At 41.8% G+C, this 18,122-nt stretch overlaps 1 protein-coding gene across 1 annotated transcript in view; it reads right to left on the bottom strand.

Moving 5' to 3' along the window:
• The window catches only part of LOC145408687 (hemicentin-1-like), a 416,603-nt gene that overhangs the window by 184,356 nt on the left and 214,125 nt on the right, over positions 1 to 18,122 (bottom strand). The window contains exons 4-5 of the mRNA XM_080279363.1: positions 16,164 to 16,384; positions 13,977 to 14,087 (exon numbers count right to left, since the gene is read on the bottom strand). Coding sequence (XP_080135489.1) covers positions 13,977 to 14,087; positions 16,164 to 16,384 — 332 coding nt within the window. The remainder of the gene's footprint in view (positions 1 to 13,976; positions 14,088 to 16,163; positions 16,385 to 18,122) is intronic.

Below are 18,122 nucleotides of genomic sequence, written 5' to 3' on the forward strand. Positions count from 1 at the left end.
CAGGAGCTTTTGGTCCCAACAGCTTTCCTGTTTTTTTTATATCTAGAGTATTACAAGTTTATATTTGTATTGAAATCTCCAGTTAGTATAATTCTTTCAGATTTCTCCTCCATTCTATGTAGATGTGCTCTAAAACTTTGAATTGTTTTCTCTGCCAGGTCTTCATATTTGCCTTTTTCCCAAATGTTTGATCTGAGTGGCATGTATAAATTTACCACAGTTACTTTCCCTTCAGACGTACTAATCTCTACTGCGATCAGTTCTACCTGTGAGGGTACATCTAGTTCTATTTCCTTGACTTGCAATTTTTTTATTTTTTTTTAATATTATAATTCCTCCTCCATTTTTTTAAGTTCTTATCTCTTCTCCATGTATTGAATTCCTCTAGGTTTAGTGTATTGTTTGATATCCTTGGTGTTAATTTTGTTTCAGTTAGGGAAACAATATGTGGTTCCTTTCCTTTCATATAATCATTAACCTCTAGTAATTTAGATACCATTCCATCTACATTAGAGTACATCAAATTATTCATCTTGTTTACATACCTGTCATGACTTGGGTCTACTACCTTTCTCCTTTATATTCCCTTCTATTTAAAATACCACTTTTGAACCTGGAATCCAATTATTTTGTAAAAAAATTTGTTCTTCTCTTCCTCTGATCTTCCCTCATTCTTTGTTCTTGCCTCCTCCCTCTTCTCTTTTAGTAATCCAAGTTCCTCTTGAGTTAGGCATCTTTTTATCCATACATTTTTGAAGTCCCCTTTTTCCATAAGTTTGTTTGCATTTTTCAGAATTTCCTCCACAGTGTTTACACTCTGGAAGGTTACTTTCAGTGGCCTTGATTTATTTCTCGCATATTTCCCTAACCTTTTGTGTTCCTCTATGTCTTTACTACGGATTTCCTCTGACACTTCCTTCAATATGTTCATTACATTTGCCATCTCCTTTTTGTCTCTCGAAGTCTTGTTTTTGTTTCTTCCTCCTCTATACCAGTGATTAATATAGATTTGTTGATGTCTCCTGAATCTTTGACCAATGTTGGATTGTTTTGGATTATTTTCTTCACTTCCTTTTTAATGCTCTTTTCTTCAACTCTTGTTTCTAAGTCTTTCCTTACTTTCACCATTCAGCATATGTGGTTTCCACATCATTTTTGTGGCTTTGCATTGCTTCATTTACCTTGATTATCTTCTCCTCAATATCACTGCTATGATATCAGAGTGCTTGCTTGCCTTATTGTCTCCGTATCATTTCTGAACTCTTCCATAATACTCGTATGGTTGACAGCTGTTGTTACCATTTCACTAATCTTCCTTCTAAGTGTACCCATCTCAACTGATAATTCATCTATTGTTGTGTCTATCTTATTAACCCGTCCGTGCACAATGACACATTTGTCGTCATATGGGTGTGACTGGGACTATACTCGTTGATGCTTTTGGTGTCATTAAAGCATAAAAACTTTTGTCAGAGGAAAAGTTTTCAGCCATTCGGCATCATTTTTGGAGGCGTCATAGCGTCCCTGCTCCTTGTCAAAAGCAATAAGTTTGCAACTGTGGGTCCTGATACCAGGAAGAGAGTGGACAGTTTATTTAGTACCAAATGAGCTGTGAGTGAGGAAGGTACTGTGCGGGTCTGTCCCCTCAAATTTCCACTCTTATCCCCATCCTGGCTATGCAACATATTTCACTATATGGGTAGTGCTTACGTATAATGTTTGGGCACTGTTGTGATTAGATTTGGTGTTTGTCAAGTGGGGTTGGTGAAGGATTAGTGCCCCTCCCTGTAAAACAATTAACTCTGAGCCCTTGGCCACCCCGTGTGGGATACATGGCGTCTGGCACTGAATGAATGAATGAATGAATGTGTTTGTGAAGCAATCCTGGTTGTTCGTTGGCCCAACAAAGATTTTGCTACTGTTTCTAATCACCTACACTGCCTCTACCCTGCACCAAATGTTAGTATTGAGCTATAATAATAGTGACAGTGAATCATGTGAATATAGTGTGCATATCTAGTGTACAAAAAATTGGTGAAATACATACAGTAGCTTAGAGGAAGGCATGAAACTGCCCTACAGTCACGACATGGAGTGGGTACACCATAGTTTTTTGCATTTTTCTCGAAAACTATGAGACCTAGAATCACTGTTTTGGCTCAAATGAAAGCCAATGACATTCTGCATAGGATGATAAAATAAAAACATAACAGTGGTGAGAAAAGTATTTTGCTAGAGCTCCCTGAATAAAACAATCTGTTGTCTGTCAGGAATGGGTTTAACCTTTTTGGTTATTACTCGAACACCATGCCTCATATCAAACTGGGACCTCTGGCATTCGAGAGCTAATAAAATTCTCTTTCCAATTATTGTATAACATGTAGAGGTTGAATAGTAAACATTCGACTTATGATGTTGGGATGTGAGATGTATGCTCTTGAATGTTTATTCACATGGCCCTAATGTACGTATAGTGTGTTTTTTGTGTGTTTTTTTTGCTATCGTGTAGAACAAACATCGACGAATAGGAATATGTGGGTTTTGTGGCAAAATAAATATGTTTGGGTGGTGAAAATAAGCCGAGAATGCACATTTCTGGAGTGTGCGGTGGGTGGGGGGGAGGGGAGAAAAGCTGGCACGTCTTGTCCCACAAAACTAATTAACTTACCCGCGCGCGAAAGGGTTAATCTCCTTTACTAAATTTTCATTTTCTTCCTGCTGCATGTGCAACTGCTTTTTAACTTCATCTATTTCACTCTGAAATGCCTTCTCTAATCTGTACACTCATTCTACCAGCTTATTATGCGTCTCCATTTCCACCAGTTCCCGGAAGAAATCATCATCCTGCTTTCTACCTTTGTCCCTTTTCTTAGCTCCTTCCATAGTTGATTTGCTAAAGATGGTGGTCATCTGGTACTAACAGAAAGCGTCTACTTACAGTTTTGCATTTCTTTACGTTGCAGACTAAAGGCATCACTGAAACAGCTAATTTGCTTGTTCGGCTCTGTCGCCTACTTCATTGTATTGTGTTGTTGGACTTTTACTTAAGTTTTCTCTTTTATATTAGAACACTATTTAGTTGGACCTAGTACTGAGCTTGTCTCATATGAGGATACTTTTTAGGTATAGCCATTTGAGGGCCGAGATTGACCCGGAGCTGAGCGATGTACAGGCAACTCCTCTCACTCTCTCGTCTAGTGTGTGTGTGTGTGTGTGTGTGTGTGCTGCTTTCAGATTTACTCATTTATTCACCACCAGGTTAGACTTTGGGAAGGTCTTGGATATACAGGACTGGGAGTGGGTCAGAGGTGGTTTGAAGTCTACAGGTGTAGGAAGTGACCTGCATTTTCAGATCTGCTGCCAAATCGAGATAGCTTGTGGGAAACCGTATTATTTATTTTCTTTGATATACCCGACCACATGCACTGGACAGTCCATTCTCTGAGACCATGAAGACGTCCTACATGCCACGTGCCACACACCTTCGCATGTTTCCATGTTGGCGTTAATAACCTGGCCCATATTGAATACACTCATGGCTGTGATGGTATTTTAAAGAGACTAATAGTTCATGTATTTCAGTAAAGTTTGTCATAAATAATGAAATTCAAATAATCGCTCCTTTCCCTGCCACTCCCTGGGAACCGGATCACTTCCATTCAAAGAGCTTGATAATTTTCTGAGCATCTGATCACAATTTTTTCCTTACATACACACACATTTTGTATTCTGACTATATATTTTGGTGTTCTCTATTTTTTTCTTTCTCTACAGCTAGTTTGTCAGTGATATACAAGTTGGTGCAAAAGTATGGACCCATTGGCAGTTCATAATGGAAGGAAGGTTTAGTATTAAGTAAATTTTAATTAACCAGACACAAATGACTAGATTATTTTTAAATCAATGTTCCACTTCAGTATTTACAATATGTGTTCGACTGACGTCCACCTTCTTCTCAACACTTATGTACTTGGTTTACACAAGACCTACGGGTCCAGACTTTTGCACCACTAGGTGTGTGTGTGTGTGTGTGTGTATATATATATATATATATATATATATATATATATATATATATATATATATATATATATATATATATATATATGTATATATATATATATATATATATATATATATATATATATATATAGATATATATATATATATACCTAGGCTGCTTCCCCCAAGGAAAGGGAGGTAGCCGAGACAGGACGACACACTCCCCATTTACTCATCCATTCAAACACATTCATTCGCATCTTAGCCCCAAAGGGGAGAACGGACAGATCCTCACCTCACCACACCGCACAAGGGTCAACTACGCAATGCAATCAGTGACATCCACAGCAGGGCCCAACAGCAGAACCGGTTTACCCCTGCCACATCATAACAGACCCATCCCCTTACCCACACCTGACCTGACTAGCTGATCAGACCAAATGCGGGAGAATATCCCCTCAGGGCTGTGTCATCACTTATTCATTCACAATTTCTCTCCATTTATTTCTGTCACGCACAGCCACTCGTCCTTGCTCAACAGACATCCCTCTCGCATCCAGCGCTCTCTTCACACTGTCCATCCATCCTATTCGTGGTCTTCCTCTCAGCCTTACACCTCTCACATCAGATCTAGTTATCTTTTTCACCAATCGCTCATTATCCATTCTCTCCATATGCCCAAACCATCGCAACACCCTCTGCTCAACTCTACCAGCCATTTCCCGAACAACTCCAGTTCTCCGTCGCACTTCATCATTTCACACCCGATCCATACGCGTCACTCCACACATACTCCTCAGACACCTCATCTCCATTACATTCAAATTTTTCCTCTCTGCTACACCCATATTCCATGTTTCAGCCCCATATAACGCAGTCGGTACCACAACACCCTCATACAGCCTTCTCTTTACATCCGTTCTAAGTGAACGACATTTAAACACTTTTTTCACTCCTCCTTTCCTACTTCATTTATCCTAAACTTCACTTCTGGATCTATTCTTCCATCCACAGCAACATGTGACCCTAGTAATTTAAAACAATCTACCTCAAGCAACTCACCATTCAAAACTATATTTATCCCTCTACCATCTATCAACCTCGTACACTTCATCACTTTACTCTTATTCTCATTTACTTTCAATTTCCTCCTTTCACACACCCTTCAAAACTCCTCTACCAACTGTCTCAGTCTCTCCTCTGAATCAGTCACCAGTGCAGTATCATCTGCAAACAGCAGCTGCTTCAGATTCCACTCTCCACCATCAACATTCACCAGACTCAGACCTCCACCTAAAACTCTTGCATTCACCTCCCTTACAACACCATCCATGTAAATATTAAACAACCAAGGCGACATCACACATCCCTGTTGCAGCCCCACTCTCACGGGAAACAAATCACTCACAGCATTTCCCACTCTTACACACGCTCTACTATTTACATAAAAACTTTTCACCCCTTTTAGTAACCTACCATCAAGTCCATACAATCTTAAAACAGTCCACAAAGCCTCCCTATCAATTCTATCATACGCTTTCTCTAAATCCATAAATGCCCAAAACACATCCTTGCCTTTCGCTTAATACTTTTCACACACTTGTCTCACAGCAAACACCTGATCAATGCATCCCCTCCCTCTCCTAAAGCCACACTGCTCATCACCAATCACTCCCTCTGTACCCTCTCTAACTCTCATAATTAACACTCTACCATACACCTTACCTACAACACTCAACAGACTTATACCCCTGAAGCTAGTACATTCATACTTATCACCCTTGCCTTTATACAACGGGACCACACAAGCACTTCCCCAGTCAATTGGCACCATACCTTTCTCAAAGCACACATTCAACAATCTTACTAACCAGTCAACAATAGTCACTCCACCACCCTTCAGGCATTCCACAGCACACCCATCCATACCTGTAGCTTTCCCTGTTTTCATCTCCTTTACTGCTTCTCCACTTCCTCCTTCGTGATCAAAGAATCATTCAACTCTCCCAACACATTTATTCCTTGCGCCCTTCCATCCGGCACAATCTCAGCCACTCTTTCCTCTGCATTTAACAATCTTTCAAAATACTCTGCCCATCTCTTCCTTACTGCATCCATCTCAATTAACATCCTTCCATCCTGTGCTTTTACTCGTTCTTCCTTCCCAGACTCTCCCTTTCGCACCGTTTTCACCTCCTTCCAAAACATTTTCTTATTCTGTTGAAAATTGTCTGTCAGCCGCCTACCCCACCTCTCATCTGCTGCCACTTTAGCATCACGCACAGCCCTTCTCGCTCTATTCCTCTTTTCCTTATACCTTTCATATGACATCTCATCCTTCCTCTGCAGCCACACTTCATATGCACGTCTCTTCTCAGCCACAGCCATGCTTACTTCCTCGCACCACCATTCACTTCCTTTTCTTACACCACCACCCACACGTCTCACACCACACACCTCGTCTGCATGCCCCACCACAGCACTCTTAAACAACTGCCATTCCTCCTCCATGCTGCCATTTTCCCGATCTTTCACTGCGTTCCACTCATCTTTCAATTTCTCCTGATACTCTATCTTTTTCTCTCTTTTATCCAACTCACTCACTTTCAAAACCTCCCTGCCACACCTAACCCTCCTAGCTCTCACCCATCTCTTACCTACTCTTAACTTTCCCTCCACCAGGTAGTGGTCAGACATATCTCCACCCTCCCCTCTCAGAACTCTCACATCCAACAATCTTCCTATTACATTCCTAGACACAACCACATAGTCCATCAAAGCTCTATCAACAACCCTTCCACCCTCCTGTCTCACCTATGTATACTTATAAATATCTTTCTTCTCAAACAGCGTATTCCCAATCACCATCTCTCGCTCAACACACATCGCTATCATTCGTTCCCCATTTTCATTTCTTCCAGGCACACCATGCATACCAACTACACCTTCAAATGCTACATTTCCCACTCTAGCATTCAGATCTCCCATCATTACCACATTCACATTCGCTCCAAAACTCTACAGACACTCATCAACATCATTCCAGAAGGACTCCCTCTCTTCTTCATCCCTTTCACTACCAGGCCCATTTGCACTCACAAACACCCACAACTCACGTTCAAATTTCGCTTTCACCCACATCAGTCTCGATGACACCTCCTTCCATTCAATCACACATTGCTGTACTTCCGGACTCACTAACAAGGCCACACCTTCTCTTGCCCTTCCTCTATCAACACCTGACAATATTCCATTCACACTTCCAAACATAGACTCCCCCTTCCTTTTCATCTTCGTTTCACTCAAAGCTAACACATCCAGCTTTCTACTCACAAACATTCTCCCAATCTCCTCCCTTTTAGCCTCAATCGTACTACATCCACGCACATTCATAGACCCAATCTTCAGGGTACGGGGATAACTCCATCCCCCATCCATTTCTCTGGCCTGTCTCTTTTTAGGAACTAAAAAACAGAGGAGGGGGTCCCTAGTCCCCTCACCCCACCCCTTTTAGTCGCCTTTTACGACACGCAGGGAATACGGTGGCAATATTCTTCCTAACACAACCTGGCTGCAGAGTAGTAGTACCACACCATAGTGCGGCCAGGCTGTGTCCCCCCTGCCACAGGGTGTGTATATATATATATATATATATATATATATATCTTTGTGGTGTGTGTGTGTGTGTGTGTGTGTGTGTATATATATATATATATATATATATATATATATATATATATATATATATATATATATATATATATATATATATATATATCTGGGTGGTGTGTGTGTGTGTGTGTATATATATATATATATATATATATATATATATATATTTGTGGTAGGTGGTGGCAACCATCATACACTCACTTGATGTAGTGCTGCCTACTCCCTCCTTAGCATTTATCATTCTTTTTCTGTGCCTGCCCTCCTCTCTTCTTATTTCTCCCATCTTTCCTGTCACTTGTTATTGTTTTTCTTTCCTTTTCAGGTGGCTTTACACTGAGTGACAGACAAAAACCTAATGCTTTCCTGTATGCCAGAAAACCATTTAAAATGCTGGGTGATAACCATACAGCCAACTCATACTTATTCCCTACATGTCAACAAGTGGGTTGGTGGAGTGTTAGTGCCTCTCCCCATAAAAAGACTAACTCAAAGCCAAATCCCACCCCTGATGGGATTATGGTGTCTAGCTATAGATAGAGAGATAGATATATATATATATATATATATATATATATATATATACAGTATATATATATATATATATATATATATATATATATATATATATATATATATATATATAAGTAATCCCTCCAATATCTGGACGCCCATTTTCTGGACATCCCCAATAACCAGACATTTTTGTCCCGGGATCCAATATTCCCAAAATGGGCCAAAAACCGCAAAAAAGTTGAAAAAAATCAGACTTTTTCCCGCCCATAATTTGAAGTTGGTGCCCGTGGCGCGGGCGAGCTGTGTTTTGGTGCGTTGTTCTGCCGATGTCCACTAGAGCGCCCCTGCATCCTCCCCACTTACCGCCCGTCTCTTGTTGTGTGTGCATGCTCATCGTCATGGCTGCCCACGTGCTCGCTTTTGTGGTGGTGCCTTACCTCCTGCAGGCTCTTCTGCTGCTCTCGTGCCTCTCCTTTGTGTGTGTGATGATGGCCCCGCCGCCTGAGAAGAGGAAGAGAGTGGTTTTGACTCTGGAGAAGATGAGGGAGATATTGGACAAGGTGGATGCGGGATGGTCTACCTCACGTATCCTCCGTGAATTCAACCTGGCCCGGTCTACTATGTTTGATATCAAGAGATCCCATGACATACTCATGCAGTACACTGCTGCCTTCTCGTCGAAAAGCAAATGCAACGTGGAGAGGAAGGTGATGTATACTCCCAAGTATGCAGAAGTCGACCGCTCTACGTTGATTTGATATTGACAGGAACGTGCTGCTGGTGTGATGGTGTGTGACACGGAGCTGAAGGCTGCTGCTGAGAAGTTCGCAAGGCTTCACGACACCCTAGACTTCAAGGCATCTGAAGGTTGGCTCTTCGCGTTCAAGTTACGACATGGCCTTACCAACCATAAGTCTCATGGTGAAGCTTTGGACGTCAACGAGGATGGAGTTGAGTTTCAGCACAAGGTGAAGGGCTTGATTGACAGGGAGGGCTTAACTCTTGGTCAAGTCTACAACGCTGACAAAACTGGCTTATTCTATCGCTCTTTGCCTATGAACACTCTAGCCGAGGAGACAGAGAAGCTTGTACCTGGCCGCAAGCTTTGCAAGCAATGGATATCTGCTTTGTGTTGTGCCAATGCTAACGGCATGCACCGGCTCAAGCCCGTTATTGTTGGCTGTGCAAAGCAGCCTCTGTGTCTTTGTGGAGTGATGGATGTCCTTCCTGTCGTCTGGCACCATTCCTTGAAGGCATGGTTCACAGCCCAGATCTTCAAAGACTGGTTCCACCGCAATTTCGTCAAGGTCATCCATTACCAGACGGAGAAACTGGGAATCCCACATGATCAGGTAAAGGCCCTCCTCCTCGACAATGCACCTGCCCACCCATGTGACAAGGAGTTGGTGGCTGAGAATGGCCGCATTAGGTGCATCTTTATGCCACCTAATATGACTGCTCTCATCCAACCAATGGAAAAAGGAGTGATCGTGGCAGTGAAGAGGCTATACCGGCTGAAGTTCCTGGACGAGGTGATGGTTGTCTTCAAGGACGAGGACAAGCACAGGGAGGGACGGGAGACGCGAGGCCAGCGGTCTGTGGAAAACATTCGCCGCTACAACATCAAGTCTGCCATCTACAACTGGGCCAATGCATGGAAGGAAATCCCTGTCAAGACTCTAAAAAATGGTTGGTCTCGTCTGCTTCTCAGAACGGATGTGGAGCACGATTTCCTAGGTTTTGACGTGGATGACTTCCATGCACGTCTATGTGCGCATGGGGACAGTGTTGATGTGGATGAAGTGCGTGAGTGGTTGGATGACAATGAGGGCGATCCTGGGTATCAGACCATGTCTGATATCGAGATCGCATCTTCAGTTGCAGGTGTCAGTACCCAGCTTGAAGATTCCGACGAGGACGACGACGATGATGCGGACTCCTCTCAGCGTGACACTACTCCAGCCATCCCCAAGCTGAGTGCACTCCAGGAACGCCTAGAGTTCGTTCTGTACTACCTGGAGCACCCGGACTGCGACAAGGAGATGGGGCCCTTGGGACTTGTGGAGGAAGTGCGCGCTTTCAGGCAGCACATCAGTAATCGTCAAAATCGTCGTTCCTTGCGTCAATCAACGATTGACAGCTTTTTCAGGCCCATGACCCTCGCTGTGCCCAGCCCTGGCTCCACTCCAGTGCCTCCCCAAGACAGGCCCTTATGCTCTGAGTTACAGCCCAGCACATCAGGCACGGTGGAGTCACCACTCGACGTGAGTTTGCGCCTCTCTTCAGAGTCGTCTGCAATGGGTACGCCATCACCACGACCCAGTGACGCACCCGTAGATCACCTGCATGTGCTACTCTCAGACTCTGACAGTGATCAGACGCCAAGAACTTCTCCACTAGACCACACGGGAATTTACAGTGTTGTGCAGTGAAAAAAACAGTGCATTGTGTTAAGGATTTAGAGTTGTGAGTGAAAAGACAAAAATTTAATGGACTGTAACTGTAACGTAAATTAACTTGAGTGTGTTTTGTTTAGAAAATGGTTTTAAGAGTGGAAAGACTAAGTGCAGAGTGCAACACTTATTTCATTAAGGTACAATGGTGCGCAAGTAAGACAAGAGTACACAGTGTTAAGAGAATGGAATTCTGAGTGCAAATGACTAAGTTCTGTGCAAGAGTTCATGAACAGTGTACTGCAAGTGCTTCATGAACTCCTTTTTACTGTCAGAGTCTGAGAGTAGGCAGGTTATTCATCGAGATGGCCAGGGACTTGCTGTAAGTACCCAGAATGTTTCATATTCTTCTGTACTGTTTTTTCCATACTTACCTTTAACACCTCATTTCACTCTTTTATGTCCCTTACTGGTGTGAATAGTGTCTTAGGTGCTATGCATGTGCAGTAGGGCAGTGTTTTTCTGAGTTAGGCTGGGTTAGGGTCAGGGACTTGTTTTAAGTATCCAGAATGTTTGATATTGTATAAACCCACCTCGAAAATCTCATTTTTTGGTTCTTTTGCATTTATTTCAGTCTTTTATGTCCCTTATTGGTGTGATTTGGGTCTTAAATAGGTGCTATGCATGTCCAGAGGGAGTTGTATAGGTGTTTTTCTGAGTTACGCTCCATAAGTACAAGTCCAGAAAGCTGGGGCCCAATATCCGGATGGGATCACTATCCGGACATGCTGTTGGCTCTATTACATCGGATATTGGAGGCACTACTGTGTGTATGTATATATATATATATATATATATATATATATATATATATATATATTTGTGTGTGTGTGTGTGTGTGTGTGTGTGTGTGTGTGTTCTTACCTTACCTAATTCTTACCTAATTGTATCTTTACAGGAATGAGTCAAGCTCGTACTGTCCCGTGTCTTAAACCATATTTATCGTACATATCCTTAAATTTGTGAATTGTTTTGGCACACACTATTTCATTCGGTAGTGCGTTCCACTGATCAATTGCTCTGTTTGGGAAACTGAATTTCCTTACGTCTCTATCACCTCTCTTCTTTTGCAGTTTTTTGCAGTGTCCTCTTGCTGATGCTTCCCCATAGGTTAAGTAATTATTTATGTCTATTTTCTCCTTCCCTGATATGCATTTATATAGCATTATCATGTCACCTCTTTTCCTTCTCTCCTGTAGTGTTGGTAGATTCAGTTTATTTAGTCTTTCTTCGTAGCTTAGATCCCTTAAGCTTGGTACCCATCTTGTAGCGGCCCTTTGAACTTTTTCAATCTTGTCTATGTGTTTTTTGAGATGAGGACTCCAGACTACTGATGCATACTCCAGGGTTGGTCTGATGAATGATGTTATTATCCTTCTTAGCATGTCTTCATTTATGTATGTGAATGCTATTCTCATAATTGCAAGCAGTGTATACATGTTCTGCACCTTCTCACTGATGTGGTCAGCCGGAGATAGTCTGTTATTGATAATCACACCTAGGTCCTTCTCTCTTTCTGATGTGTGTAGGGTTTTATTTCCTAACGTATAATCCCAGTCAGGTCTTTTTCCACTTATACCAAACTTGATTACATGACACTTGTCCACATTGAATTCCATTTGCCATGTGTTACTCCATTCATGAAGTTTATTTAATTCTTCTTGTAGCTCTTTACAAGAGTCTGTGTTAGTAATTCTCCTTTGTATTTTTGCATCATCTGCAAACATATTTAGATAGCTTTCATTTCCAGTGTTAACTGTCTATATCATTTATATACACTAAAAACATGATTGGTGCCAGCACTGATCCGTGTGGTACTCCACTAGTCACTTCTTTCCATGATGAGTAATTTCCCTTTAGTACTGTTCTCATTTCTCTTTTTATGAGAAAATCTTGCATCCAACAAAACAGTTTGCCTCGAATTTCTCCTTGATGGTACAGTTTCCATAAAAGTCTTTGGTGCAGTACTCTGTCAAATGCTTTCTTGAAATCTAAATAGATACTGTCCACCCATCCTTCTCTTTCCTGTATTGTGTCTGTTACTCTGTCATAGTAGCTCAACAGATTAGTAACACATGATTTTCCTTTTCTGAAACCAAACTGTCTTTCTGTTATCATATTGTGTTCTTCTAGATGATTTACCCAAGCTTTTCTTTTAAGCTTTTCTAATACCTTGCTTACAACACTGGCCAGTGATACTTGTCGGTAATTGAGTGGATTTTGTCTATTCCCTTTCTTGAATAAGGGGACAATGTTTGCTTTCTTCCAAATATCAGGTAGTTTACCCTGACTCAAGGATTTCTTGAAAATTAAAAATAATGGTTTACTTAACTCCTTGGCACATTCTCGTAGCACCCAACATGAAATTTCATCAGGACCATTTGCACTTCCTCTGTCTAATTTACTTAACTCCTCCTGTATTACTTTTTTTGATATTTGTATATCTGGTAGTATGTGTGGGTATGCATGTTCCACATGGTCCCTCTCAACATTTTTTTCTTCTGTAAAAACTGATTGGAAATTCTTATTTAGTGCTTCACAAATATCCTTCTCTTGTGTATAGGTGATTCCCTCGTCAGTAATGGATTGTATTTTATCTTTTACTTTGGTTTTGCTTCTGATGTAGCTGTAAAATAGCTTCGGTTGATCACTACTTTTATTTATGATATCCTCCTCAAACTGTTTTGGGGCTTCCCTCCTTATTCTTGTATAATCGTTTCTTGCCTGTTTGTAATTATTATATGCCCTTTCACTATTGTGTCTTCTGTATCTATTCCACAACAAATCTCTTCTTTCTTTTGATTTTTTACATTCTGTATTGAACCATTTTTTTATTTTATTTTCTGCTTCTTTGTGCTGTGGGATGTACTTCTGGACTCCTATTTAATAAAATTTACAGATTTTTTTATATACAGCATTTAAATCTTGTTCTCTAAGCTCATTTTCCTAATCAATTTCAAAGAAATACTTCTTTAGGTCATGATAATTTCCCTTTTTATACAGTAGTTTAGGCTCTTTTTGTAACTTTCATTGCTGTTAACTATGTCATATGCAATCCTGAAGTTGCAATTTAGTACTGCATGATCGCTTTTGCCGAGTGGAGGGTGATATATTAAACTGTCAATATCATTTTCTTGCCTAGTAAATATTAGATCTAGCATTGAGGGCACATCGAGTCCTCCTTTTCTGTTGGTTTCCCTCACTTGTTGCGTGTGTGTGTGTGTGTGTGTGTGTGAATGGATGCATGTATGTATGTATGTATGTACTGTACTTGTGTATGTGTACATGTAAGTCTACATCTATCTATCATCTATGACTGTCTGGTATATCTCTCACCTCCGGTGCTAAGACACAACATTCTGACGGTGGTACCCTCCTCGTATGGTCCTATGGGCCCCTCCAAACGCTGCCCTGACTCGTCCTGTATGCGAGGGAACCCAGCTAGGTCTGTGGGGGAGACGAGAGGGCGGATGAGCACTGGGAAGGGCTATTACAAGTCTCCTGAGGGATGGAGGCGGCAAGATAATGAACATTAAAGGCCTGTAGGGGCTTTGAAAAGGAATGATAAAGGTTTGCATAGGAAATGGGAGAAGGAGAGAGAGAACTTTTTTTTTTCTTTTTTTGAGGACGTGAAAACTAGAGAGAACTGGAAAAAGAACTGTAAGGCCTGATAGGAAAATGGGAAATCATGCAGGATAGGCTACTTGAGGCGGGCGTGGTGGGTGAGAAGACAGGCAATTAATAGTTAAAAAGCTGAGATTCCTTGCTATTTGTAGGAGATAAAATGGAGGTTAGAAAAGTTCTACAATGAACGGGCTAATGAAGGGTGTATACACACACACACACAGTATTTGCTGAATGCTGCTGAAAACCACAAAATTTTTCAGTATTTTTCCCATATCTGAGATTTGGTGTACAACACTTCCCTTTGGAAATGAAGTTCCATTCCGTATAAATTAAAAAGAGTTGTCGAAGTAAAACGTGTATGTGTGTACGTGTGTGTGTGTGTGTGTGTGTACGTGTGTGTGTGTGTGTGTGTGTGTGTGTGTGTGTGTGTGTGTGTGTGTGTGTGTGTGTGTGTTTGAGAGAGAGAGAGAGAGAGAGAGAGAGAGAGAGAGAGAGAGAGAGAGAATACTCGTAGTATACAAAAGAAGGGGAGGGAGAGAACACTATAAACCAGTAAGTAATGTTCCAGTATCCCCTACAAGCATCATTTATGTCTCTCTCTCTCTCCACAAAGTAGGTGTGTAATGTGTGATATTTCTCTATGATAAAAGGGGGGGGAGGGGCAGAAGGAAGTGGCTCTCACAGAATGCGTTTTGTGGCAGTCGTGAGTATCTTCACGCATTCACGAAAACGGAACGTTGCACACGTAGACTAACACCAGCAGCATCTTTAAGGAGAGTCGTATCCCCGGAGGCCCCCCCCCCACGGGCAGGGGGGATCCGGTGGGGTTTCAGTCAATAACAGCATGCACAGCATTTTTTAAGTCCCGAAAAGTTAAACTTTTCGTGCTGGTAGATTTCCACCAGATTTTAGGCAAGGTGGAACTTCCACGCTCCTCCTTGGGTGGGTGGGAGGGGAAGAGGGAGGAGGGAGTTACGTAAGTTTTCTTAGGCAGGGAGTGACTCCGAAAGGCGACTCTTCACGATTATCGAACGAAACATGGGTCCCGGTCGATGCCAGTATCTCTATCCATAGTTTTTTTTACTTTTTATTAATTTATGTATATCTAGGAATACGAAAGAATGCGCAGTGGAACACCTCCACCCAGATCATGTTTTCAAGAGGGTGAAACCACCGAGAACCTCCCCTTGGAGTCCCGGATTCCCTACTTTATTTTTTTTCCCCTAGGAAAACGAAATTTTGTAGAATGGTACAATTCAACCCATGTTAGTTTTAGGTACAGTGGGATCCGTCCTCCCACTCATTATGGTTGGGCGGTACCCATGGGGAAGCGTCAGTTTTTTTTTTTTTTTTTTTTACTGAAGAATACGAAACATTGCAGTGACAGACCTCCATCTGGACCAGATTTTTGATCGGATGGGACACCGTGGGGGTGGCCACCTCGCCTCATGGGCAGCGCTGGTACTTACGACTATAATTTTTTTTTTCTTTTTTTTTTTTCTTTTTTTTATATTTCTTTTTTCCTTGGGCCGAGAACTTTTGCATAATAGTAGGCGTATACTCCATCAAGACCAGGATTCAGGCAGGGTGGGATCCCTGGGGGACGTCTCTCACTTGGGGACACCTCCCGTGAGTTTCCTACTGTGAAGTGGGGCTGTTCAGTTTGATGTGCTTGTTTTCTTACCTTTAATCGGAAGTGTGATGCTCCGTGACCTGATGTGCACCTAACACCCATAACTCCCTCGTCCCTTCCCCGCACGTCCCAAATCACCAGTGATGTGTGTGTGTGTGTGTGTGTGTGTGTGTGTGTGTGTGTGTGTGTGAGATTGAGAGAGAGAGAGAGAGAGAGTCACACATAATGACAGATGAAGAAAACAAAATCCACAAACTTCTCACCTTTAACCGTAAGTGTGATGCTCTGTGACCAACTCGGGGATGCCTTGAAGTGCACCTTACATCTGTACCTGCCCTCGTCCCTGCCCTGCACGTTCCGAACCACCAGCTGACCGGGAGAGCTTGCGGAGTCGAACCAAGCCCGCTGTTCCACGCCCCAAGCCTTCTCGTCACCCCACTGTTGTCGTCTGCCTGAACCACTCTCGCCATCTCGAGAGTCGTAACTGTGGAGGACAAAAGGTTCCTTATTATCATCATCATCATTGTTATCATATCAACCTATAAAGCCGGGATCATTATCAACATCGTCGTCATCATCATTACGTCCGCGAGTCATAATTATTTGAATGAAATGATAGATGTCCTAAAAGATATGGTCTGAACAAAATTTCACTTATGCTTTTATGGTCCATCGCAGCTGAAAGTATTCGTTTGATATTAGGTAGAATGGAATACAAGACTAGTCATGACCATGAAAATGTTTGTGGTGACAATAATAACTCTCTCCTAGGTTGCCACGAGCATCAGCTGAATAGAATAATCTGGCGTTTGTTTGATTGTCGCGGGGTCCTCCTGGGGTTAGGAGATGTAAATTGCTACTGAGTTGTCCTCAAGCATGTGAGGGCGAATGGTATCAGTTCTAGCATTCTTTCTCTCACGACTCACATCCCACGTAATAAAACTTCGTAGAGTCAATTGGAAGAGAAACAAGAGTTGTCCCGATCATGAGACAGTCAAGCTGTCCATACACTATATTCATGTTACACTAATTTGGTCTAAAATTATCATCTGTCCATCTTGAATGCCGAATTGTAATTGCAGGGCAACAGTAAAATATGACATACAGTATACTCACAGTGTTACGTAAACAGCGGAAAGTTGTAGCATTATCTTATTATTGAGCTACGTTGGAGAAGCTGCAGGAGGACAAAAATCTAAGAAAAGTTGTGGAGCAAAGGGTGTAACTTATACCATCCACGAAATCCAGCTCAATGACCAACTACATAGATCAAGACTCCCACAAACAGTAAAAAAAAAAAAAAAAAAAAAAAGTACATAACTAGAATCCCTGACAAGAAAACGAGGTAACACATTCCTTAGATTTTAACTGTGACTTCTTTTAATATTAGGCAGTGGACAGCAGGACATTCTTGCATTATTCTTACTTCCTACTGCAGGCACTGAATACATGTATAGGCAAAGACAAAAGTCGTGCTCCGCTGATGTCCGAAGATTAAGTGTAACATGTGAAACGTTGTGGGAGCTCTACCACCGCTACATATTGGTGGTTGGATAGACTGACTTTTCTCAAGCTTCATATATGATGATGATCATGAGATGAGTTTAGAACCCAGGAAATTCCGAAGCCCTAATATCTTTTTGCGAGAATTGCTGCGTCCGAGAGACTAAATGTGAATCATATTCGGTCAGGCGATGACTGTCTAGCCGTTTCATCTTACATCTTGCCACAAAACGTCAGGCAGACCTAGTATATACACCTTGGTATGGAAAGGGCAAAACAACATGCGTCCAACTGCGTGGAAGATGAGAGAGGGTATGAAACACCTTCATTTAGGAGGAAAAAATCCCTAACAGACGGTGCAAACATTCGATGTAAGCAGAACTGTAAAAAGATGGATTAGGTGATTTCGGAAGGAAGGCAACAACGGGTAGAGGTCATCGTTCAGGTCGACCTAGTGTTTCCACACCGAATGCAGGACCAGGTAAATATCACAACGATGGAAGGTGGCACCTATAAGCAGTGTTTACTCTATAAGAGACGAACTGAATCAAGAATGAAGCACACGAATAGTTGTGTGTAGACTTCGGTCTTCTGAGCTATGTGGTCGAACTCCGGCCTATGGGATTCATTTCGCCGCTCATAACAAAATATTCGAGTATCATTATACAGTAACTCTATTCTTATATGTAACAACTTTGTTTGATGACAGATAATAACAG

This window comes from Coenobita brevimanus, chromosome 78 (genome assembly GCF_032717465.1).
Source record: "Coenobita brevimanus isolate Jiangsu-jjx chromosome 78, ASM3271746v2, whole genome shotgun sequence".
NCBI classification, from domain to species: Eukaryota; Metazoa; Arthropoda; class Malacostraca; order Decapoda; family Coenobitidae; genus Coenobita; species Coenobita brevimanus.